Source organism: Pipistrellus hanaki, assembly GCF_964339955.1.
Source record: "Pipistrellus hanaki genome assembly, chromosome: 1".
Classification (NCBI taxonomy): domain Eukaryota; kingdom Metazoa; phylum Chordata; class Mammalia; order Chiroptera; family Vespertilionidae; genus Pipistrellus; species Pipistrellus hanaki.
The window spans coordinates 121,585,965-121,611,385 of record NC_140503.1 but is presented as its reverse complement, the minus strand read 5'-3'; the positions used below and the strand labels follow the sequence as shown (position 1 = coordinate 121,611,385).

General features: G+C 36.6%; 1 protein-coding gene and 1 long non-coding RNA gene across 2 annotated transcripts in view; one reads left to right on the top strand and one right to left on the bottom strand.

The window, feature by feature from the left end:
* The first annotated feature begins 8,789 nt into the window (after window positions 1-8,789).
* LOC311614388 lies at window positions 8,790-19,298 on the top strand. Its single transcript, XR_014793632.1, has 2 exons — window positions 8,790-15,489; window positions 15,612-19,298. It is a non-coding gene; the product is annotated as an uncharacterized lncRNA (long non-coding RNA).
* Window positions 18,810-25,421, bottom strand: part of PLXDC2 (plexin domain containing 2) — a 406,586-nt gene continuing 399,974 nt past the window's right edge. The window contains exon 14 of the mRNA XM_084868544.1: window positions 18,810-19,541. Coding sequence (XP_084724670.1) covers window positions 19,425-19,541 — 117 coding nt within the window. The 3' untranslated portion in view covers window positions 18,810-19,424. The remainder of the gene's footprint in view (window positions 19,542-25,421) is intronic.

Below are 25,421 nucleotides of genomic sequence, written 5' to 3'. Positions count from 1 at the left end.
CTTTGGCCATTCATGGTCTTCTTTGGTTCCATACAAATCTGATATTTTTGTTCTATTTCTTTTTTTTTTCTTTCCACCTTTTTCATTATTCAATGTTTGGAGCCCACTTTATCTTTTCATTTCCCATTTTAGGACTGTGGCTTGATAATTTTTTAAAATTTTATTTTATTGTTTAAACTGCAGGGGTCCTCAAACTTTTTAAAGTGGGGGCCAGATCACGGTCCCTCAGAGAGCTGGAGGGCCGGACTATATGAACTACTAATCCCTACTGTAACACCTTGGCTGCGCTCACTGCCCAAAAAACCTGGCGGGCAGGATCAGACTCCCCTGGGGGCTGCATATGGCCCGCGGGCCATAGTTTGAAGACCCCTGGTTTAAAGTATTACAAATAGTAGTACATATGTCACCTTTTTCCCCCCCATTGACCTTACCCTTGCTTCCCCTACCACCTGGCACATGCCTCACCCCCCTCCCAGTGTCTTGTGTCCATTACCGCATTTTCCGGCGTACAGGACAACCCCCTAATTTTACAGTTAAAACATAGGTTTAGGCCTATTTTCGCTGTATAAGACTACCCCCCACTTCCGAGGCAACACCAGTTCTTTTTTTAATAGACCGCCTCTCTAACTCAGCCAATCCAAGCAGGCTTTTTATGCATGCAAATTATACATGTTCTGTACCCGAAGCTACATTGTTTTCTAGTAAAAAGCCTGCTCAGATTGGCCAGAGTCAGAGAGGTGGTCTATTAAAAAAAGAACTGGTGTTGCCTCGGAAGTGGGGGGTAGTCTTATATAGCGAATATAGGCCTAAACCTATGTTTTAACTGTAAAAATGAGGGGGTCGTCTTATACGCCGGAAAATAGGGTAGTTAAATTTATATGCATACATGTCCTTTTGTTGATCTCTTACCCCCTCCCCCCCAACATTCCTCAGCTTTCCTGCTGTAATTTCACAGCCTATCTGATGCTTCTCTGCCTCTGTATCTATCTTTTTAATTCATCAGGTTATAATGTTCTTTATTTATTTTTTTAATATTTTTTAAAAATATATTTTATTAATTTTTTTACAGAGAGGAAGGGAGAGAGATAGAGAGCTAGAAACATCAATGAGAGAGAAACATCGACCAGCTGCCTCTTGCACACCCCCTACCGGGGATGTGCCCCCAACCAATGTACATGCCCTTGCCCGGAATCCAACCTGGGACCGTTCAGTCTGCAGACCTACGCTCTACCACTGAGCCAAACCTGCTTCGGTTATAATGTTCTTTATTATCCATAAATGAGTGAGATCATGTGGTATATTTTTTTTTTCACAGCCTGGCTTATTTCACTTAACATAATGCTCTCCAATTCCATCCATGCTGCTGCAACTGGTAAGAATTCATTCTTTTTTTATGGCAATATAGTATTCCATTGTGTAGATGTACGGTATCATAGTTTTCTAATCCACTCATCTGCTGATGGGCATTTAGGCTGTTTCCAAATCTTAGCTATTGTGAATTGTGCTGCTATGAACATAAGGCTACATATATAATTTCTGATAGGTGTTTATCTGTGTGTGTGTGTGTATATATATATATATTCCTAAAAGTGGTATTACTGGGTCAAATGGGAGTTCCATTTTTAATTTTTTGAGGAAACGCCATACTGTTTTTCCACAATGGCTGCACCAGTCTGCATTCCCACCAGCAGTGAAGGAGGGTTCCTTTTTCTTCAAAACCTTTCCAGCACTTGATTTGTTGATTACAGCCATTCTGAAAGGTGTAAGGTGGTACCTCATTGTTTTGATTTGCATCTCTCAGATGATTAGTGACTTTGAACAAGTTTTCATGTGTCTCTTGGCTTTTTGAATGTCCTCTTTCGAAAAGTGTTTTTTTCGTTCTTTTGCCCGTTTTTTGATTGGGTTGTTTATCTTCCTTTTGTTAAGTTGTATGAGTTCTCTGTAAATGTTGGAGGTTAAATCTTTATCAGTGATAACATTGGCAAATATGTTCTCCCATGCAGTGGGCTTTCTTGTTGTTTTGTGGATGGTTTCTTTTGCTGTGCAGAAACTTTTTAATTTGATGTAGTCTCATTTGTTTATTTTCTCCTGAGTCTCTCTTGCCCTAGGATCTGTCTATAAAGATATTGCTATGACATATGTCTGCAATTTTGTTAACTATGGAGTCTTGTAGGATTTTTATAGTTTCCCATCTTACATTCAAGTACTTTAGCCATTTTGAGTTTGTTTTTGTGTACGCTGTAAGTTAGTGATCTAGTTTCTTTTCTTTTTCTTTTTTTTTTCATGTATCTGACCAAATTTCCAGGCACTATTTATTAAAGAGGCTGTTTTGGCTCCATTGTATGCTCTTGCCTCCTTTGTCAAATATTAATTGAGTATAATGGTTTGGGTAAATTTCTGGGTTCTCTATTCTGTATCATTGGTTTATAGATCTGTTCTTGTGCCAGTACCAGGCAGTTTTGAGAACAGTGGATTGGTAATATAGTTTGATGTCTGGTATTGTGATCCCTACAACTTTGTTCTTCTTTCTAAGGATAGCTGTGGCTATTCAGGTTCTTTTTTTATTTCAGATTAATTTTTGGAGAGTTTGTTCTAGATCTTTGAAATATGCCATTGATGTTTTAATAGGTATTGCATTGAATCTATAGATTACTTTAGGTAGTATGGACATTTTAATGATGTTGATTTGACCAATCTATGAACATGGTATGTTCTCCCATTTGTTTATGTGTTCCTCTATCTCTTTTGTCAAGGTCCTGTAGTTTTTTGCGTATAGGTATTTTACCTCCTTAGTTAAGTTTATTCCTAGGTATCTTAATTTCTTTGGTGCAATGGTAAATGAGACTCCCCCCCCCCCCCCCCCCCATTTCGCTTTCTGTGAGTTCATTATTGGTGTATAAAAAGGCCATAGAATTCTTGGTGTTAATTTTGTATTCTGCTACATTTCCAAATTTATTTATTAGGTCTACTGTTTTTTTTATGGAATCTTGGTGTTTTCTATGTATAGTATTAAGTCATCTGCAAATAAGGACAGTTTTACTTCCTCTATTCCAATTTGGATGCCTTTTATTTCTCCTTCTTGTCTGATCGTTATGGTTAGTACTATGTCAAACAGGAGTGGTGAAAGTTGGCAACCTTGCCTTGTTCTTGTTCTTAGGGGGAAATGGGTTTAGTTCTTGCCCATTGAGTATGATGTTGACTGCAGGTTTGTCATATAGGGCTTTTATTATGTTGAGGTATGATCCCTCTATTCCCACTTTACTAAGACTTTTTATCAAGAAAGGGTGTTGGATTTTGTCAATTTCTTTTTCTGCATCAATTGATATGATGATACGATTTTTGTCTCTCACTTTGTTTATGTGATGTATCACATTTATTAATTTGCAGATATGGTACCATCCCTGGAATAAATCCCACATGATCATGGTGTATGATCTTTCTAATGTTTTGGTGAATCAGATTTGCTAGAATTTTGTTGAGGATTTTAAAATCTACATTCATCAAGGATATTGGCTTGTAGTTCTCTTTTTTTGCAGTGTCTTTATCTGGTTTTGAGATTAGGATAATGCTGGCTTCATAGAAAGAACTTGGACATGTGCATTCCTCTTGAATTTTTTGAAATAGTCTGATGAGGATAGGTTTTAGTTGTTTTTTTTTTTTTTGTTTTGTTTTTTTAATGCTTGGTAGAACTCCCCTGTAAAGCCATCCAGATCAGGGCTTTAGTTTGCTGGAAGATTTTTGATCGGTTTCAATTTCTTTAGTAGTTTTCAGCCTATTCAGTTTTTTATTCTTCTTGGTTGAGTTTTTGGAGCTTGTATTTTTCTAGGAATATGTCCATTACATCTAGGTTGTCCATTTTGTTGGAATAGAGTTGTTCATAGTATTTTTCCATAATCATTTGTATTTCTCTGGGATCAGATGTTATTTCAACTCTTTTATTTCTGATTTTGTTTATTTGAGTCCTCTCTCATTGCATCTTGGTGAGCCTGGCTAGATGTTCATCAATCTTCTTTATCCTTTCAAAGAACCAGCTCTTGATTTTATCGATTTTTCGTTTTTTTTTTTTTTTTTTTTTTTTTGTCTCTATGTTGTTTATCTCCACTGTAATCTTTATTATTTCCTTCCTTCTGCTTACACTGGGCTTTGCTTGTTGGTCTCTTTCTAACTCTTTGAGTTGTAGGGTTAGATACTTTATTACCATTGTTTCTTATTTTATGAGGTAGACTTGTAAAACTATGAACTTCCCTCTCAAGACTGCTTTAACTTTGTCCCATAGATTTTGGACTGTTGTGTTTTTATTGTGGTTTATTGCCATGATGCTTTTCATTTATTCTTTGATCTCTCTGGTTACCCAGGCATTATTTAATAGCATGATATTTAGTCTCAGGTATTTGATTTTTTTGGATTGTTTTTATTGTAGTTAATTTCTAGTTTTATGCTATTGTGATCTGAGATGACACTTGATATGATTTCTATCTTTTTGAATTTGAAGAGATTTTTCTTGTGACCCAATATATGGTCTATCTTTGAAAATGACTCATGTGCACTTGAGAAGAATGTATATTCTGTGAAAAGTTCTGAAGATGTCAATTCCATCTAATCTAGTGAGTCATTTAGGATTGATGTTTCTATGCTGATTTTTTGCTTAGAAGATTTGTCCAGTGGTGTTAGTGGGGTATTAAAGTCCCATACTATGACTGTATTGCTGTCAATCTCTCCCTTGATATCCTCCAGAAGTTTTTGTTATTGTTGTTGTTTGTTTTGATTTTTAATGTATTTGGGTGCTCCAGTATTGGGTGCATATATGATTACCAGAGTTATTTCTTCTTGTTGAATTGCTTCCTTTAATATTATGAAGTGGCCTTCCTTATCTCTTGTTATGTCCTTCACTTTGAGATCTAATATGTCAGATATAAGAATTGCTACCCCAGATTTTTTTTTTTTTTCATTTCCATTTGCTTGTAAAACTTTTTTCTCACACCTTCAGCATCAGTCTGTGTGAGTTCTTTTTTCTGAGATGGGTTTTCTGTAGATAGATATATGGGTCACGTTTTCTTATCCACTCAGCTACCCTATGTCTTTTGATTGGTGCATTTAATTTATTTATATTTAAAGTTATTATTGATAATAATAACTTGTTTGTCACCATTTCTATTCTTTACCCCTGTGTTCCTTCTTTGCCTCCTATTTCTTCTTTTTACAGCAGATCCTTTAGCATTTCTTGCATTGCTCTTTGGTGATAATAAACTCCCTTAATCCTTATTTTGTCTGTGAAGCTCCTGATTTCACCCTCAATTTTGATTGATAGCCTTGTTGGGTACAGTATTCTTGGATTCAGACCCTTCCTTTGCATGACTTTGTATATTTCATTCCATTTCCTTTTGGCCTGATGAGTTTCTGTTGAGAAATAAGTTGCTAGTCTGATTTCTTTGTAGGTAATTTTCTGTATCTCTCTGGTGGCTTTTTAAGATACTTATATTGTTGTTGGATTTGCCAATTTAATTGTAATGTGCCTTGGTGCCAGTCTTCTGGGTTCATTTTATTTGGGACTCTGTGAGCTTCTTGGATTTTTGTGAGTTTTTTCTTCCCAGGTAGATGTTGAGGGATGAAAGGCTCTGTAAATGCCAATTATGTGCATTTTGTTTAATATGTCATTTAAGACCAATATTCCTTTTTTTAAATTTATTTTTTGTTGTTGAAAGTATTGCAGATATTCACTTTTTCTCCCTATTGACCCCCTCCACCCTGCACCTATCACCCTTCCATGCTAATATTTCTTTATTGATTTTCTGTTTGGATGATCTATCTAGTGCTATAAATGGAATTTTAAGATCCCAAACTATGATTGTTTTTGTCTGTTCCTCCCTTTATTTCTATTAGTAGTTTATATATTTTAGTGTTCCCTGATTGGGTACATACATATTAAGAAGTGTAGTATCCCTTTATCATTATAAAATGTTCATCTTTGTCTCTTGTTAACTTTGTTATCTTGAAATCTGTTTTGTCAGATATAAGTATGGCTACACCTGCACTTCTGTGGATGCTATTTGCTTGAAGAATCATTCCATCCTTTTATTTTGAGTCTAACTTTATCTTTACAGCTTAGCTATGTATTCTGAATGCAGATATGGTTGTTGTGTTTTAAATCCAACCTGCTACACTGTGCCTCTTTATTGGTAAATTCTGTTCATTTACATTTAGAGAAATTATTGATGTATGAAGATTTTCTATGGTCATTTTTATCCTTCGTTTTCTGTTATCTCTGTGCCTCCTTCATTGGTTATTTCCCTTTGTGTTTCTGTCTATTGTTTTTCTTGGAAGTATTCCATATTTCTTTGCTCTGTTTCCTCTTAAGCTACATGTCTCAGTTTGGGGGTTTATGTGTGTGGTTACCATTAGGTTTATGAAAAAGAAAGATTTATATAAACAGCAGTCCTCTTTTGAATGCATCTGATCTCCATCTTCCTTTGCAAATTCAGACTTTCACCTCCTCCACTTTTATATTTTTGTTGTCTCAAATTATCTCTGTTTATGCTATAAATTTTCTGGTGATCTTAAGCATAGGTTTTGTGACCTTTGTTCTTTGTTTCAGGAAGAACAACCCCTTCAGTATTTCCTGCAATGGAGGTTTCTGGTGATAAATTCCCTCAGCTTCTATATGACTGGAAAAGTCTTTCTTTTTCCTTCATATTTAAATGATAATTTTGTTGGATATAGTATTCTTTCCTGGCAATGTCTCTTGTTTAGTAGTTTAAATATTTGGTTTTACTCTTTTATGGTTTGTAGAATTTCTGCTGAGAAGTCCCATGATAAATAAATTAGCTTTCCTTTATAGGTTTCTTTCTTCTTTTCTCTGGCTACCTTGAAAATTATTTGTCATTAATTTTTGACAGTTTCAATACAATGTGCCTTGGAGAAGGATTGAGGAAACTAGATGTTCTGTTTGCTTCTTGGATTTGAGGATCTATTTCTTTTGACAGATTTTGGAAGTCTTCAGCCACTATTTGTTTAAATGGACTCTTCATTTTCTTCTCCTTCTCTTCTTCTGGTGTGCCTATTATTCTTATATTGCTCTTTCTGATAGAGTCAGGTAGTTCTTATAGAGTTCTTTAAATTTGTTTTATGCTTAACTCTCTCTTTTATTCCCTCTGTATAAGTTTTAGATTTCTATCTCCTTTTCTCCATCTGGTCCACTCTATTTTCTATGTTGCTAGTTTATTCTTGATTTCTTTTATGAGTTCTTCATCCCCAGAATTTCTGTCTGGTTCTTTTCTAAAGTTTCAGTCTCTTTAGTAAAGTACTCATTTTGTTCATTAATTTTTTTTTCTACATGCATTAAATTGCCTGTTTGTATTTTCTCACATCTTGTCAACTATTTTGTAGAACTATAATCTTGAATTCTCTATCATTTACATCACATAGTCCCATGCCCTTGAGTTTATTTTCCGGAGTTTTCATTTTCTTTCTGAGCTGTCTCATTATTAGTTATTCATGGTATTCAATGCATTCCTTCTCTGTCTAGGCATCTAGGTATGAGTTGCATTTCTCTAGCAGACTAATACAAAGAGGTCTCTTATTTCCCAGTAGGTGGCACTGAATCACATTTTTGTTTAGCTTTGTGAAATCCCAGTTCTGCCCTTGTAGCCAGACACTGCCAGGGCAGCTGCAATGTGAGAGGGAAGAATAGGCCAGAGGAACCAACTTGCTTCTTTGTTGTTTTTCCCTCCCTGTAATGGCGACCTCGCTATAGTGTCTCCCCTGTACCCTGACCTGGGACTGCTCACAGAGTGCACTCTTTGCTCAGGAAAGAAAGAGATTCTGCAGTACCAGTTCTGGGGGTTGTGTTCCACAACCTCATGCAGAGAATGAAGGAAGGTGAGCTCTGGGAGGCTACAAGAAGGCAGCACTTTTTGGCTTTGTTCTCTGCCTGGAATGACAACCATAGCCACACACGCATGCTGTATCCTTTCCAAGTCTCTGGGCTCAGCTGCAGTTCATACTACTCACTCCTGCAGGGATGCCCATTGAGTCTCTCTGCTCATTCCAAATGAAGGGAGCACTAGCCACTACTGGCCCCTCCCCTGCCTGTGCTGAGCTTAGCTATGTGTTCCTGGCTGCAAGGCTGTGTCTATGGCTCATCTGAGTCATTCTCCCTTCCACCCTCCCCGTTTTGCTCCCATTTACCCACTTTTAGGTATTTCAATGAGCAGATCTTTCAGCCTTGCTCGAGCATTGGGCAGGGAATCCTGAGTTATTGTTCAAATTGTTGAAACTTTAAGAGGAGAGACCAAGGGAATCTCTCACGTCATCATTCCTGTAACATCACCCAGGTGATCCTTCTAAAGTAGTTTGGATTTATATGGCCCCTCTGCTCAGAAACTTTCAATTGCATCTACTGCTTTGAGGAGAGACTCTGAAGTCCTATGAATGTCATCAGTGTTTTAACTATTTTGTTTCAGCTTACTCTTCAGTTATCTGCTCTTTGCTCCCCCTTCACAGCCAGTCTATTTGCTCACAACCACCCTATCCCACTATGTCTGTGCTGTCTCTGGTGAAATTGTTCTCACCTGCCAAGACCAAGTTCAAATATCAGTTTTTCTGTGGGAACTCTCCTGACCCATTCCATACTGAATAAACTCTTCCCTTCTCTGTGATTGATTGTACTGTGTAAATATTTATATTCTGGGACCTATTCTACATTATTTAGCATACTGGTTTAAATGTTTGTCTAGGCTAACCAAAAGCAGGGACCTTGTTTTTTTTTTGTTTTTTTTGGTTTTTTTGGTCAAGCAGATTGCATAAACAGGCTAGATATGTAATAAATGTTTGCTAAGACAAGGGGAAACACTCCCAAGTACCTTTCAGAGGGTTCTGATTCTGAAATAAAGGACAAGTGTGGAGATGTGATCTCCAGATTCATTGGAGATACACCTATAGCTAATTTTAAAGTTGTGTGATTGCCATTAGCACTTTTCTTTATTTGCCCTGCATTATTAATGAAATGGTACACACTAATGGCTTTTAAAAGCACTGACATTACTCTCTATTGCTAGGGAAAGTTGCATTACTTGCATCAGTAATTTTTCATTTTTGGCATCATAAAGACAATTCACACCATTTAAAATCGAAGTTTTGAATTTACTCCATGATATCAAAAAATAATGAATATAGTCCAAAAGATCCACACAGACATAAGATTTAAAAAAAATAAGAATTGAGTTCCACAGAGCAATTGCTCAATCTTTTATTGGATTTCTCCCCAGCTTTTGGCACCTACTTCCTGGCCCTGGGTTCACGACTGTCGTGCTTGGTGCTGTTAAAAAGATAGTTCAATAGTAATGGATGAGGAAACAGGGAAACAATATTTGGAATTCATAACATCTCACTTCAGACATTCTACATATATTAGCTGAGGCACACATCCAAAAGCCCCTGAGAAATACATGCAATCATTTCCAGCTTGGGAAAGGGGATGGAATAGTTGAGCAACTTCAATAATTCATTTGAAAACTCACTGGAGCTCATAAACCAAGCCGAGTGACAGAGGCAAAAGCTTATGTGAAACACCCTGGCTTATTCCAGTATCAGGATTTAAACTAGCAGCTAAAATCTCACCTCTCTGATCCAGAAGAACTCAGCATTTGAGCTCTGTGGGTTGTGGACAAGGGCCAAGTCTCCACACATTTGCATCTATGCCATTCTAGGTCCTTCCTTTTCTACAGTTCATTCTAGATTCTAGTTGCTATCAGTGCCCTCACTCGGACAGGCTTAGAAGGAAAAGGATTTCCTGTTGTGCCCTTATCCTGTATCTCTGGACTCTTCACTAATTGTCTTCTGCAATAGGTAAAATGTTTCTAAACTAAAGGTGGAAATGAAAAACATGTTGAAAGAAAAGGGTAGACATATTTAAGAAATTAAAACAAAATGATCATTTATTGTTTTAATATGTAGTTAAATATGACAGCAGTATTACACAAATTGTTCCCTTCTCCCCTTTCTAAAATCCCAAATTTGTTGACTTCAACTGAAAATGAAAACAAGACAAAATATGATTTAATTCTGAAGATAGCATTCAACAGAGAGAACATAGGTAACTTTTGGTCACCACCTGCTTCCAGACCTTTAAAGATGAGTTTTGTCACAATGGTGGTGGAAAGATACACTGGCTTTCTTACAAAATTATTACTAGGGGAGAAAATAGATTTCCCATGTAGTGTAAGTAGAACCAGAGAACTGTAGAAAAGCTTGACTTAAGAAGCCATGTGAAGAATACTTAATGAATTATTGCAATCATAGGGATCTTTAGATAGCAAATTAATGAACTATAAGGAAATACATTCAAACTTAGATAATTTTTCTAACAGTGAAAATAATCAAGAAGCTTATAGAAGTATGTAGCATCTGAATTACGGAATTTAAACAGTGGATTTTAGTAGAGATCACACCTCTTCTGCCATCAGACACCATTAGTGCAAATTTAGATACAATCATTTTTACATTTGCAGGTTCGGGTACATCAAGCATGAGGTCATCGTGGCATATGCATCGTTCCTTTTTCATGAAGAATTCAGCCTTGGAATGTCTTAGTCACATAGAAAAGGAAACAAAAAAAAAGATGCCCAGAGGACTGGAGTAACTTCAAAATGCACAGTTTTCCAACCACCGTATTAAATTAAGTTTTGGAAAACCTCTGCAAAATTAACCTTCACCTGAAAAACATGTCCTTGATTTGATGAAAAACAGTGAGAACCTAGCTTGCAATGCACTGTGCTCACCCACACAGTCTTTCCTTCTGCTTGAGGCTGGCTGAGTTTAGAAGGTCAGATTCTCCCCCCGCCGCGTTCTCTCTCAGCAGCACCACAGTGGGCTTTGTGATCTGGACAAAGGGGACAATTATTCCCACTTCGAAAAGGCATTTACAAATATTCTGTGTGCTGGTGCAACTGGCATAAGACACAGACAGCCCCCTGGGTGTCCAACTTTTCCTTTCACACTTCAACATTTGAAATGACTACAAGCAGAATTACCAGAAACAGTAGTAAATTCCTGACATTGGGAGTTCCCATGATCCCAGCTGGCATGCAAAAAAGGCTGTCTTTCCCCCCAGAAAATAATGTACTTCCTAGGCACTGTCCAAATACCTCAAATGAGGCAAATGAAAGATTTGTTTTGAACAACCTCTGAAAAGACTGTCCCCTGTCAGACAGGGCCCCAGGATTTAGTTATAATATATACAAAATGTCTGTGTCTAAAGAAACTTAATTCATTTCCCTAAAATGATTTTAACATTTCTTAGCAAGAGAAGCTCTGATTTCACATAATGGTATTTTCAGAGTAGCCTGGTGGAGGACACTTAATTTGAGAATTTATTGCCCTGTTACTAACATGACAAAATGAGTGTATTTTTGTTAAAACACCTTTAAAATGATGACCTAGACTTGACTACAATTTCTAGACAATATTCCTTGAGTCTGGGTCCTGTGATGACCAAACTCCATAGACATCCAGCGAGGAGTCATAGTGGAAAGTGCCCTTATATTTTCCTCAGAAAAGTTACTTCTGTTTTCATCATATCTTACTGCCTGGGTGTGGTTGGCTCCCTCTTGGCCCCTGGGATAAGGGAACCAAAGAACATTCCTTGTAAGTCAGAGGAAGATAAATACAAGTCTCTTTCTGGTTATTCCCTGACCATAAGTAACCCGATCCCACTCCCTGCAGCAGAGGCCTCAGTGATTTATAGTGCCATAGAAGTACAGGCAGATGATGGCTGAGTTTTAGATAGCTAGGGGCATCCTTTGCTTTCTGTATGTCATATATTTCCAGCATAATTTGCAGAATCTGTGCTCTAGTATCTGAATGACCTAAATTTTAGTTGATCCTAATTGAATATTTATTTGCACCTTGCTCTGAAGAAGTTGAAAACTCTGCTTTGGTAGCATATTTTGATATTTACTTTTTTTCTGAATGATCCCCATCCACCCACTCATATATTTTTATATCTCCCCACATAGCAAACTTCTAAAATTAGTTTCATGCTATATGTCTATTCCATAGGCACAACAGGTTTTTAGTTGGGTGATGAATAAGAGCTATAAATATATAGTTTTATAATGCATAGGGACTGAGAGACTATGCTTAAAAATCAACATGTCAAAAATTTTTACTGTATTTCCTTAGGAGATAATTTCTCTTAGTTATTCTTAATTGCTAATAAATCTTAGAAATTAGAAAAAGATGCATACTAGCATATGATCTGCATTATTTTTTTCTAGCCTTTTGTTCTGGATTTAAAGGAACATAAATCTTTCAGTGTAGACAGTGATCTGGAAATTAACAAGAATTAACATTGAGAAGCCAATGATGATGTAATTCATAAATTCTATGGAGAATTGATTCAAAAAATTAGGTAACTTGACTCTTATAATTATAACCTTGCTTCTCTGCAAAAATCATTGTGAAAACAGTGGGCACTAAATAGTTTAAAAGTTATGTGAGGCAATAACTAGGCAATTGTATTACAATTTAATTTGAAATTGAATATCCATTTAATCAAAATATTAAGTAACACCATATTGCCTGACATAACAGTAGTAGAGTAGAAAATTATATATACACTTGAGGCTCTCCTTGGTTATGGTTTTCTGATTTCAATGATTGTCTTATGAGAGCTCACTTGTCAGTATTCCATACCCTTAGACTTTGCAATGAAGGCTTTTAATTGTGTGTCCATACTAGCAACTTGTAGCCAATAATTATGAATGTTTTCAAAGTCTGGGTTGGTATTTTTGCAAAGGAGTAAAGGGAAATATGACATTCCAGTTTGGGGTTTGTTATTATCTGTGGGAATACCAAGAGGCTGACTTTGTAAAACTTTTTCAGGTATTTAAATTGGTGCAGAAGAGACACAAGTACAAATGGGTGGGATTCAGATTTACACATAGGAAATTAATGGTCCTTCAGGAAAACTGACATAAGGCACATCAAATTAGTAAAAACTTTGGCCTGACCTGAAACTTCCACTTTTCAGTTACTTGGGATAGTCAAATATTTTGTTTTTGTTTTGTTTTCTTTTTTTGTCCTTACCAAAAAAAAAAAAATCAGTATCAGAAATAGAACATCCAGATATATGTAAAATTAGAAACACCAAACTGCAACTTTTCTGCATGTTTTGAAGGCAAAGATGAAGGAAGAAGATTTGTAGATGTGTGAAGTGATCAAAAGAAAACTCCTCAAAGCAAAGTCTCTGAGATACTAGTTTCTGAGATACTACAGTAAGTCCACAAACTTAGCACCACAGTAGCTGATATAGCAGTAAACATAACTGTCAAACACCCTTATCTCTAGTTACCAAATTTCAGAGATAACAAACCTTCTCCTGAAACATTTGTAAAGTCAAGAGATGGAGAAATAGATAAGGATATGATGTTGAGTTGTGGCTGAATTAGTGACTTTTTACAGTCCTGTCTAATGCAAAGAGTTTATGATTCCAAGTCTTATTGTAAATAAAAAACCTATCCATGATAAGCATTAAATGATAAGGGAAACAGAAAATTTCCTTTTTTTATCCTGATATATTTTGCTCTCTAGCTAATTCAGTAGATTTCCCAATCCCTCCAAGGGACATTAGTTGCCACAATTGCATTTTGTGTGTGTGTGTGTGTGTGTGTGTGTGTGTGTGTGAGAGAGAGAGAGAGAGAGAGAGAGAGAGAGAGAGAGAGAGAGAGAGACAGACAGACAGACAGACACTCCTGACATGTACCATAGTCAATAGAAGCTCTGGAAACTGACAAACAACCTACAGTGCTTGGGAGGACTTGCACCCCCTTTCGCCAACAACGAATGAGTCACAAAGTGTCAAGAGTGCTGAAGCTGAGAACACTTGAGATGGTCTAATAAATGACAAAGAGCCACACACACCTAAACTGCAAATGCTTCTTTGATACACTGGTGCTTCTGAAAAATCTTAAAACATGTAATGTTGATAATTTTAAAAAATGCAACAGATAATGGTGAAAGAAGGTGAACTATTATGCTTAGTCAGAAAGAATTCAAATGTCCTGGAAAGTTCTCCTGTGTCCAGGACAACTTTGGATATATAATTTTCTTCTTATTAATGAAATTAACAGATTATTTAAAATAGCTCAAATAGCACAGATGTGAGTGCAATGATGTCCCATTTTTCATAAATATTCTTCAGGCAAATATTTGATAGTTCTTTATCTAAGTAGAAAAGGAAATTGGAATTGGATAGAGAAATAATATTGGTCGGACTTCTTGCCAAATTGTGTTTGAGGATTTTACCATACTACAAACAATGATCACTATTTGTATTTATTGTACTATATGCCACAAGATCTTCAATAAATATTTATGTTGATTGAATGGTTAAATTAATAAACAAATAAAGGAATGAATGAAAGTGCTGTTTAAAATGTAAAGTGCTTTACAAACACAATGTAACATGAGTATAAATGTAATAGGTAATGCTGCAGAGCTTATAATATTTAAGAAAAAGAAAACCTTCTTAGGACAAAAAAAATTCAGTTTAGAAAGCAAATAAAATTGTGATTATATAAATGATACTCTGAATATCATTCATTTTCAAGTATATTGGGGTAGAAATCAAACAAAAGCAGAAAAATTTTAAATGGCAAAAGAGAAATAGCACTGTTAACTTAGATAGTAACAGGTACAAGTGGGGAGGGAGAAGAACAGGAAAACCCAAACAAAACCCTGTAATAGCTAGAACTTGAAGCCACAGGTTGTTATTAAAATGGCACCATTCTTAAAACAGCAACATGATAGAGGAAGACTGGTCCACTGTTCTACAGGACAGAGCAGACAGTTACACACAAAGCTAGCTTTTAGAAGGACTGTGCCTTCCGAGCTGCTTGGTTGACCTTACATGTGACAAAGGAGTATAGACAAGAACTGGAACAAAAATAACCTGACAGGAGTTTCAAGTTCAAGACCTGGTTTTGACAATGTGAAAATTACTTTCTCTCTTGGACTCAATTTTCTTATCTGTAAAATGAAAAAGTTGAATTAGATGACCTCCCATGATGCTGACATACAGATGCTCATGCCAAGAGTGAGGGCAAGGATGAGAAAGAAAAAGCAAGAGCAATCTTTTGAAATTAGTAAAAGCACATAAAGTAATAAAATATCTGAAAAATGTCTGAAGAAATACAGAACAAAATAGAGGAGAAACCATAACCACAGGATATATTTTTCAGTTAATCTTATTTAAATATTCATTTCTTATCATGGGATGGATGTGTCTTAAACCATACATGGCTAATAGAAAAACTTTTTCTCAAATATACAATAGGTCCTAGGAGCATCACCAAACTTATATCAATATTTCTTCAGAATGAGGAAACAACAAATAATTTTTTGCCAACAAGTTAATTATACTAATCTGAGAAAATGTATTACCTGCATATTAGTATAATTTAAATTAATTTTATTCCTTTTATGCAATATATAGTCTTCGTTTGCAAATTTTTACAATTAAAATTAAGTTCCACATATTTATTTTTTAATGTGACAGCTCCTTACATTTGTATTACACGGATTGAAAAAAATATTTAAAGTTATTTGTGTTTGAGGTATTTCCTTCTAAAGAGAAGTCTGCTGGTCAGCTCCTAGGCCTCTCTTCGCTGTGAAGAATAAACTGGGGAATTAGAAGAAACTAGAGATGCTAATGACTCTACTTGATAAAGAAGTGAGCCAGTTGAACTATGAACCTAGAGGCCTTTGGTGTGGGAGAGGACAGATGGCTGCGAGAGAAGTCATGTAGAGGAATTAGTAAGAGAAAATATTAAGATGGAAAAAAAGAAACTTAAGTAATTTGTGTCTGGTTTGAATGTATTCTCCTTTGGCAGTTTTTCAAGAAATGTTTTGATCTGATTGTCTTTGAATGCTTTGTGGACTGATGAACTTTTCTTCCTCTGCATGCAAATGTATGCTGGTACTGAACCAAGATCTGTGCTTTATTTGGGTTGCATTGGCTTATGGTTTTAAAAGTCTGTACATCTGTGCATTTAATCAATCTGCATAATAATCATCTTACAGGAAAGATAGGATGCAAATATTTTTATTTTCCCAAATTGCAAACTGTGACTCATGAAGGTTAAAATGATTTTGCCAAAATAACATAGTGGGCACTCAAAGCTGTGTCAGCAGGTATTTTTTTTTCTCTCTTCATTATTCCATCATGCCTCTTTGAAATAAAAATGCTTAGTTTAGCTAAGAACTACTAAATCTTTTCTATCCTTCTTTTTCCTCAAGGGGGGGGGGAGGGATGGAAGGAAAGATCTCTATAGCATCATATAATAGAATTTCTGCGAGGATGGGGATATTCTGTATTGTCTAATATGGTAGCCACAAGCCACATGTAGCTATTGAGCACTTGAATGTGACTAGTGTGAGTGAGGAGCTGGATTTTTATTTAAAGTTAATTAAGTTACATTCAAATAACCACATTTTTCTAGGGAATATAAGATTGGACCAGCTCTAGAAGCTACATGTGACAGATTAGCAAATGCTCTAGGTATCTTGAACTAAAATAATGACTGGGGCAAATTGTAGGTTATCATGTATCTTTAGTTTTCTATTTGTTAATACATCTGGAAGTCCAAACTCTTTATAAACAAAGCAACATTGTGGTCACTACTATCTGGTTGATGTAAGGTATTTTTCTTGACTTTTAATACTTTTATCTAATCATTGAATATTACTTTTACAAATAATGAAGATGAAATAAGTAACTCCCTGTATAGTACCATTCACTTGATTTCTGCAGAAGTTTGCACATATTCCTTTGCTACTTCTAATTTTTAAAATTGTTATTCTCTCTCTATGTTCATCGTTTATCAAGCAGTGTACAGATGTTCCCTTTCTAATATATTATACATGTACAGTTCAAAGTATCAGCATCTATTCTGAACTTCCCGAAACTTTGTGTATGTTTGCTCTTTCGTTTTAATAAATGGTCACCAAGAAGGAAACAGAGACATATAAAATAGGTTGAAAGTTCCATGAAAAAAGGGATTCAGCCAGCCTTTACCCTTACCACTAACGGATTCATATGCAACAGAAACATCTCACCACCTTTAACTCTTACTTCTGTTAGGAAGCTTTCCCACACTTCACAGCTTTTTTCCTTCCCAAAAGTTGTATCTATCACTTGGTGCTTTAGTTCACTGAACATTTTTTCTGTGTCTTGTTACAGAATTGCCTATTCTCTTGAATAAGAAATGGAAGATGGGAGAGTATAAGGATAACATTACTATTTCAAAGAGTTGTGTAAGAAGTTGGATATATAGGCAGTATTTCTATAACTGTCAATCAACTGCTGTGAGAAGCCACACCTACCACAAAAGCTAGTGAAAGAAGCATCATCTTATCCTAAAAGGAATCGTCTAAGTGTTCCTTACGTCTTTATAGAATACCAGTTGCACCAGTTACATTGGCAAGTCATTTGGTTATTGCTATCTGATCAAACCTACTCCACACAAAAGCAAGTTGGGATAGTTCATACAAACTGAACGAAGCTACGGCAGAGAGATTGTCATCACATCCTTCAATCACCTTGTCTGTCAAACTTTTTTGCAATTATTATCTAAGTACTTAGGAAAAAGTTACCACCCTCAACAGGTACTTACAAATGTAAAACAAACTGCATGTGGTGGAAAATGGCACTTGTTTACACCAGAAAGTTGTGTAGATAAATATGATACCATTAGTGAGCTGCTGTCATTCCATGTAGATACTGTACAGGATGTTGTTAGTAAAGTGCTGTTTAAGAGATCTCTGCTTCTTGATACCAGAATCTGCAAATGGTAGACATTTTACCCTATTAAAACCAAAAGCTTCTTGGCACAGGATGTAAGTTTCATGGGTCAAGATGTGATGAAGTTGTATGCACAGTACCTTAATTTTAAACTTTAGGAGCTCAGTATATAGATATTAGCCACATTCCTCATTCTATTTCCGTTCAGGGGGAAATTTCAAGATCTGGATTTTCCTTACAGGGCAAATGACAGCTCCATTTAAGGAGCATTGTGCATCAGGTTTATTTAGCCAGGGAGGAAGGGATCCATATGAATGAAATGGTGGCTCAAATCGGCAGGATGATGATTGGCATTGCAACCAATTGAACCACTTTTGCTAAGTGACATAAAAATATTCTAATATTAAGGATTATTTTACAACTCTCTGGAAGTATGCAGTAACACATCCTGCATTTGTTTTGTCTCGATGACAAAAATGCACTCTTAGAGTCACAAGAGCCTGCCTTGTGTTAGTTATAAACAAAAATATATTTATATATATTTATGTAACTACTATGTGCTTTAAAGAAAATTACTGTATGATTCAGCAGGGTTCTTTCATTCTTTTATCACCATGGATATGCTGACTTGAATGGCTTCTTAGAAGGGAATCGACAATGAAATGGGCCTTTAGTACTGAAAAGGCGAAAAGTAAAAAATACCCATATACTTAGAATCCCTTAAACTTTTTGTTTAAAAAAACGATTAAGGAGCTACTCATCCTTTTGTTTCCTCCAGCCAAGAGCAACTGTGGCTTCATAGGACTTCGCCGCTGGGAGCTGGAGGCAGCGCTTCGTGAAGCGAACCAGGAGTTTTATTCTGAGAACAGAAAGCCTCATTTGCTGCTCCCTCTTTCCTAACCCTTAGCTAACAGGTTGGACACCCTGTCACAGCTCATAAAAGGGCATTCATTAACAAGGGGGAAGCACAGTTTAAACCTCCTGCCGCAGATAAAAGGTTCATCCTTTAAAGTAATGAACCTGTTGGAACAGGTGGATGTAGATCAGAAAAACACAATCCTTGGACCACACGTCTGATGAGAAGATAGAAAATCTCTTATTTTGGGTTTGTTTTTGTTCCTGCATGAGCTATTTGCTCAGCAATCTTGACATTCATCCTTGCTCTTTTGGATGGGAGGGTTCAGGCTTTGGAACACGGTTAACTTTGAGACATCAGGAAGAATATACGAACCCAAGGGGTAGATTCTTTGTGAACTAAAGCTTCGTTATTAGTGTTTTTGTTCTCGATCCCTTCGCACCCCTGCACCTAAGTTGATGGCATATTGTCATAATCTGGGAAGTCCACACGAGATGTTCTGGGTGAACTATAGATGATATCCTCAAAGGAATTCTATGTTCAGTGGCCAATGGTGCCTTGTGTAAGTTTTAGTTTTTCTTTTACCCTTCCTGGGCTGGGCTTGTCCAAAATTCTTGTTTCCTTCCGGCTACAGCAGCTTAGGGCTCCCTGTGTGTGTGTGTGTGTGTGTGTGTGTGTGTGTGTGTGTTTGTTTTTTGTCTTAACAGTATAGGAAAAGTTTTAGTCTGAACACCTGTAAGCCAGCACTGGTGCTGTTCTGTCTTAGGAACCTTAGCACTGCTCTGAGACAATAAAACCTTCTTTCTCTCCCACGGGTTCCACTTCTGCATAAGCAGGATGGCCAGAACCTCTTCGAAACTTCATCGCAGGCCACCTGCTTGGGCGTCTCTGAAAGAGAAAATGAGAAAACAATGAACACCAGGGTGATGATAACATCAGAAGAAAAATATATTTGCCAAATAGTTTAGATTTACTTCTGAATGAAATTCAGGAATATGTTAAGTTATCTCTTATAACCACCACAGCTGCAATTATATACCCACAAAGTATATATCATTTATTAAGCTGAGATTTCACATATATTCCTTTTTGCATTTGAAAATTAACAGATGTCATGCCATGAAAACTGAGTCCAGCATTGAGGGGCATGAACCATCATGAGCCTAGGAGCTAAATACCTGCCCGTATGGTCACTCGTCCTAGAATACAGGTTATTTCTATTGACAAAGGAATGCATGTCTTCCCAGTTCTCCATCCATCAAACAAACACTAAAATACATTTTATGGTTACAATAACATTAGAAACTATTAGTCTTTTTATTTGTATGCAATTTTAGAGTAAATAAGATTTTAAAAAAACTATTGAAGGAAGTTTATTTCTACCTAAAGAATTTTGATGTGAAAAAAATGTTAAATATTAGTGTAGACATCCTGGCATTTGGCAGCTTTCTAGACTTGCCAATCTTATTTCAATGACAATGATTAATGGCTGTAGAAGGTATGAATATTAGTTCTACTTTCTGGAAAAATACCAATCAAGGTAATTACATTTTGCCTTCTAATAATATTATGTACTGTCTATGTAACATTATGTGGTCAGAATGCTTTATACGTGTTAGCTGATTAAGTCCATGATGTAAGTGAAACTGAATTATTCATATTTTTCAAAAGAACAAGTTAAATCTAAGAGAGGTAGGTTAAAAAATAGTATGTCTCTGTTGGAACTAAAAACCATCATCATTAGAAATACACAAAGCATCTCTAGGCAGATGGATCTGTAACTCATGGTTACTCCTGTCTGTGGGAAAATGCCAATATGCCATTGTACTCACCATTTTTAACCCCTACCCTGGTTTCAGTAACTTCACAAATGGATTTCTAAAGCCACAACTGTCTTAGTCCTTTGAGTCAAGTAGCACAACCAAGTCTTTGTCTGAATTCCCACGTTTCCAAGATCTACCTGGCCTATGGGTCTGGCTAGCAAGTTTGGCCTCATGAACTTGGGCTAATGTACAACCCAGATAATGAGAATGTTGATAATGATGCCTGTGAAATTTATATTTGTTAAGCTCCTGACAGTAGTTCATGTTTTGTACTAGGTGACTTAAATATATGATCTCATTTGATATGCAGAACTCAGAACATTTACATTTTGTTTACACTTGTAAAGTTAGTAACTGGCAGAGCCCAAGATTTGAAATGAGATATATCTTCTTCCAAATTTAATTCTCCCCACTGTAGAACTTAATTCTTAAAATTCAGTGGCTTGTATATTGCTTATCTGAAATTTGTGAACATGATTCTATTTTTATTTCAGTCTTAAAAATATACCCTTACCAGCAACTTAAGTATTCTGTTAATAAGCCAGAAACACTAAGCTAATTATTCTTTGTATTAGCTGAAAAGAATGCAGGGTTAATAATGCTCACTGTGTCCTTTGTGAACTCATCACACAAGTTCTCAAAATAAAGTACAAACATTTTGGAGAGTGAAGTTTCCTCTGTTAGTATAATCCTAACTTATTTTCTGAATTAATTACCTTAAACTTTCTCTTGATTTTTTCTAACACTTGTTACAAAAACACACACAGACTTGCCCCATCAACATTTAAAATCACTAGAGATCCTGCCACTCATGCATAAATTTGCTTCAACCTTCAGTGTCTACCACTTATATGCATTTCTAAGAACAATGAATCATTACACATACTGTTTTAAAAGCTCCACCGCCCCACAAGAAAACACTGAAAAAAATTCATGAACTATGCCTCTACAAAATTATTTTATTTTTTTCCTCTTTTTTATTTTATTTTTTGTATTTAAATTTCTTTATTAATTAAGGTATTACATATGTGTCCTCATCCTACCAATTACCTTCCCGAACCACACCCCCACTCATGCCCTCACCCCCCTGATGTCTGTGTCCACTGGTTAGGCTTATATACATGCAAACAAGTCCTTTGCTTGATCTCTCCCCCTTACCTCCACTCTCTCCTACTTTCCCTCTGAGGTTTGATAATCTGATTGATGCTTCCCTATCTCTGTAACTGTTACAAAATTATTTTAAGTATCTGTAGAGTATATTATTTAAAACTAAGTCATGTTTTATATAATCAACTTGATATTTGAGGTAGTTATTGGGCCAAAGCGTATGCACAAAATATTTACAAAAGTGGTGCTAGATGCTGTGTTGAAAGACATATGACCAAAGAAAGGTTTGGAACATAGTTTCTGGTTTCTTCGGGAGTATGTACACATACTCCTGCTGTGTTCTGCCTAGATTAAAATAAAATACATTTTAAAAAATTATATCTTTTTTAAAAAAATATATTTTATTGATTTTGTACAGAGAGGAAGGGAGAGAGATAGAGAGTCAGAAACATCGATGAGAGTCATCGATCAGCTGCCTCTTGCACACCCCCTATCGGGGATATGCCAGCAACCAAGGTAAATGCCCTTGACCGGAATTGAACCCGGGGCCCTTCAGTCCCCAAGCCGTCGCTCTATCCATTGAGCCAAACCGGTCCCGGTGAAAAAATGATATCTTAATATAGCTCTTTTTTTCTTTATGTTAAATATTTTTTAAAAAAATCTTTATTGTTTAAAGTATTACATGAGTCATCTTCTCCCCCCATTGACCTCTCCCTCTCCCCCCCCCCCCCCCAGCACATGCCCTCACTCCCCTACTGTCTGGTCCTTTGGTTATGCTCATATGCATGCATACAAGTCCTTTGGTTGATAATGATCTCTTAACATTCATAATTGAACTCTAACAAATATCATAAAACTGGGGTTTTAAAAATTTGGTCTGATTTTACATTATTTTACATGTTCTTGATATCTCCAGCTTAGCTCTAAAGATATAAAAGAGTAATAACTTTACCAAAATTCTGCTTTCTTTCTAGAATACTTTCACATATAACACAAATTAATTATATGATCTTAAATCTCCAGGTTTTTCTGGGCTTTTGTTCCCTCACTTGTAAAATATGATCTAAGGGTTTGTCCTCTAAACTCTTAGGATCCTTATATGGATTTGCCTGAGATAATTGCCTTTAATGTTGTGGGGGGGAAAAGTGACTTAAAAATTCCTCTGCACGGTGGTTCTTCTGATCATTGTCCCTCCTGCCTCTCTCCACAAACTTTTAGGATTTCTACATTTAAGGGAAATCTATATACATTAGTTCTAACTGAAATGCTTTTCTATGTCGATCTTCAGTCCTTCAAAGGCTTCCTTATAAAAGAAAATAATGAGGGCAGTTCTCTGACTGTGAGGGGATGTCTGAATGGTTGATAGAAAAATCTTTAATGTTGATGCTGTAACAGGAGGCATCTATCCAGTGGCCAAGAGGGTCTAACCACCCGATGTCTAACACTGCCACAAAGTGTTGTGGTCACAAGTCTGCATTGGTATGTCTTTCTCAAAGCTTAGACATGCCCAAATCTGACTTCTTTTTAGAATAGCGAATTCGCATTACTGCACAAACTGATAGGGGAAACAGGATCACTTGCTAACAGGACAGGATGTATACTGAAATTGAAAAATTCAAATCAGAATGTAGTGGAATTCATTACAGAAATTCAGGAAGTAATGCCTTAAACCATTAGCAAGCATAATGCGTGGGTGATCGCTAATTTCATGCCGGAGAATTATTTATGTGATTAATTACATTCAGAAGTCAATGTTCACATTGATATGCTGGCTTGGGTGGGCTGTGCAATCAGGTATTCTCCCTAATTACTCCTGCAGCACTACTAATTGAACAGTCATCCAGATCTGTCTCAATGGTCCATGGCAAGATACTTAGCTGAAATCTGCATAAACAAACCTGCAGGGCACCCTCAGTTAGCAGTGTACACACAACTGCAGCTGGAGACTTCTCTTCAAGCTCAGTCAGCAAAGCAAATAGTCCTTGGAGTTGGGCTAGATGAGCTTTGAAAGGAAGTTACTAGGCATGAGTGTGAAATAAAATGGGCCAGATTTAAAATTCAAGGCTCAGTTGGAAGACACTTGACATCAGCTGGTTGGACATTTCTGGTGTTTTGTGCTGCCTTCTTCACTGAACCGGGGCGGGAGGGAGGTGGGATCATACCAAGAAGCAGGGATCAGACTTAAACAGCATCTGTTCGTTCCCATCATAGGACTTAGGCAGTCACATGATGCCTTTGTAACTCTGTTTCCCCATTTGGAAAATGAAATAAACTAGATTTTTTTCGACTTCTTTTTAAATTGAAAAAGTGTTTGTCACAGAGCCTTGGTTCCACTGAAATCTTACCTTGTGACCAAACCAGATTGGGCAGAGTAGGGCTCCTTCATTGGGAGGGAGGAACCCCTGCTGCCATGCTCTTCCTGAGCCATGAGGGAGCCTGAGGACCCTACACCTTCTCAGAACAGGTTTTTGGAAACTGCAGAACTGAAGCTGCGTTTCTCAAGCTTGGCTGTGCATACAAGTCACAAGGGTTCTTGTTAAAACGCATGTACTGATTCATTAGATCCGGGGGAGGCTGGGACTCTGCATTTCAAACAGGGCCCGATGCTGCTGCTGCTGCTGGTCCACACTCCGCACACACTTTAAATAGCAAGGGTGGTGATTGTCTAAGGCACATGTGTCAAACACAAGGCCCGCGGGCCAAATCCAGCCCGCCAGGCCTTGCAATGTGGCCCGCACCGCGCTGTCATCACTGCACTCCGCTGTCAGTTTATGACATTGTCAGTTTATGACTGTTCAGTAAACCATTCGGCCCGCAATTTAGGCTGGATTTTAGATTTTGGCCCCTTCTCTGATTGAGTTCGACACCCCTAGTAAGGTCTCTTCAAAGAGGAGCGTCTTTTAAAGTGAGTGGAAGAAATGGGATTGAACTCTGACCTTCCTCATGTCTCCCCTGGGCCTTCATGGGAACTAGACACTCCTTGTACAGCCAGATTAACCTTTCTGTGTTTAGCTTTGATAAAGTTTGTTCATGAAAAGGGATTTATTTTTCTTTAATATAGCTCTACCAATTATTCTCTATTCTTATTTTGTGTTGACTATTATTTCAGTTTTAATAAGTTAAATGTCTGGGTTTCCAGATTTGGCAAAATAGAGAGCAGCATATAATTTGAATTTCAGGTAAACAATGAGTAATTTTTAAAAACTATAGTCCATAGGACACATACTAAAAGTTTTTTAAATTTTAAATTAGAATTTATCTAGAGTCCTCTATTTTGTTTGACAACCTTATCAACATGGAAACACAATATTTTTGGGTCCTGTCCAAGCAAACTTGCAATATAATTAAAATAAACTACTCCTGTTTGTGGTTGTACCTTTTTGCTTCATGGATAGGAGGTCACTTTTTCCTTAAAAAGAATATCCACATGGACTTGTCTGTCTTCTGGTGTGGCCAAGAATTCAAAAAAATAACTAATGTGTGAAGAAAGCCCTAGTGTTCTTTCACACATTTTCTGCTCATCTCAAATTGGTTGCTCTTCTTCATGTGGGAGTTGTTTTGTTGTCTTCTTCTTCAGCTTACAATTACTTGCCATTAGTATGTTGCCCTCATTCTAGAACTGCCCTGTGTATGATTCTGAAGAATTAGTTAACATAAGACAGAGCTGGCACATGTCTGAGATGATAATTGTCCCAAAGCATGTAGAGAACAGCTATATACTGGGATAACACAGCCATCCTATTATGTATGTGATTTTCTAAAATCTAAAATATTCTTAAAATAAAAATTAAGTGCTTCTCCATTAGCTGTTAAATTAAGTACAAATTCTTTCATATTG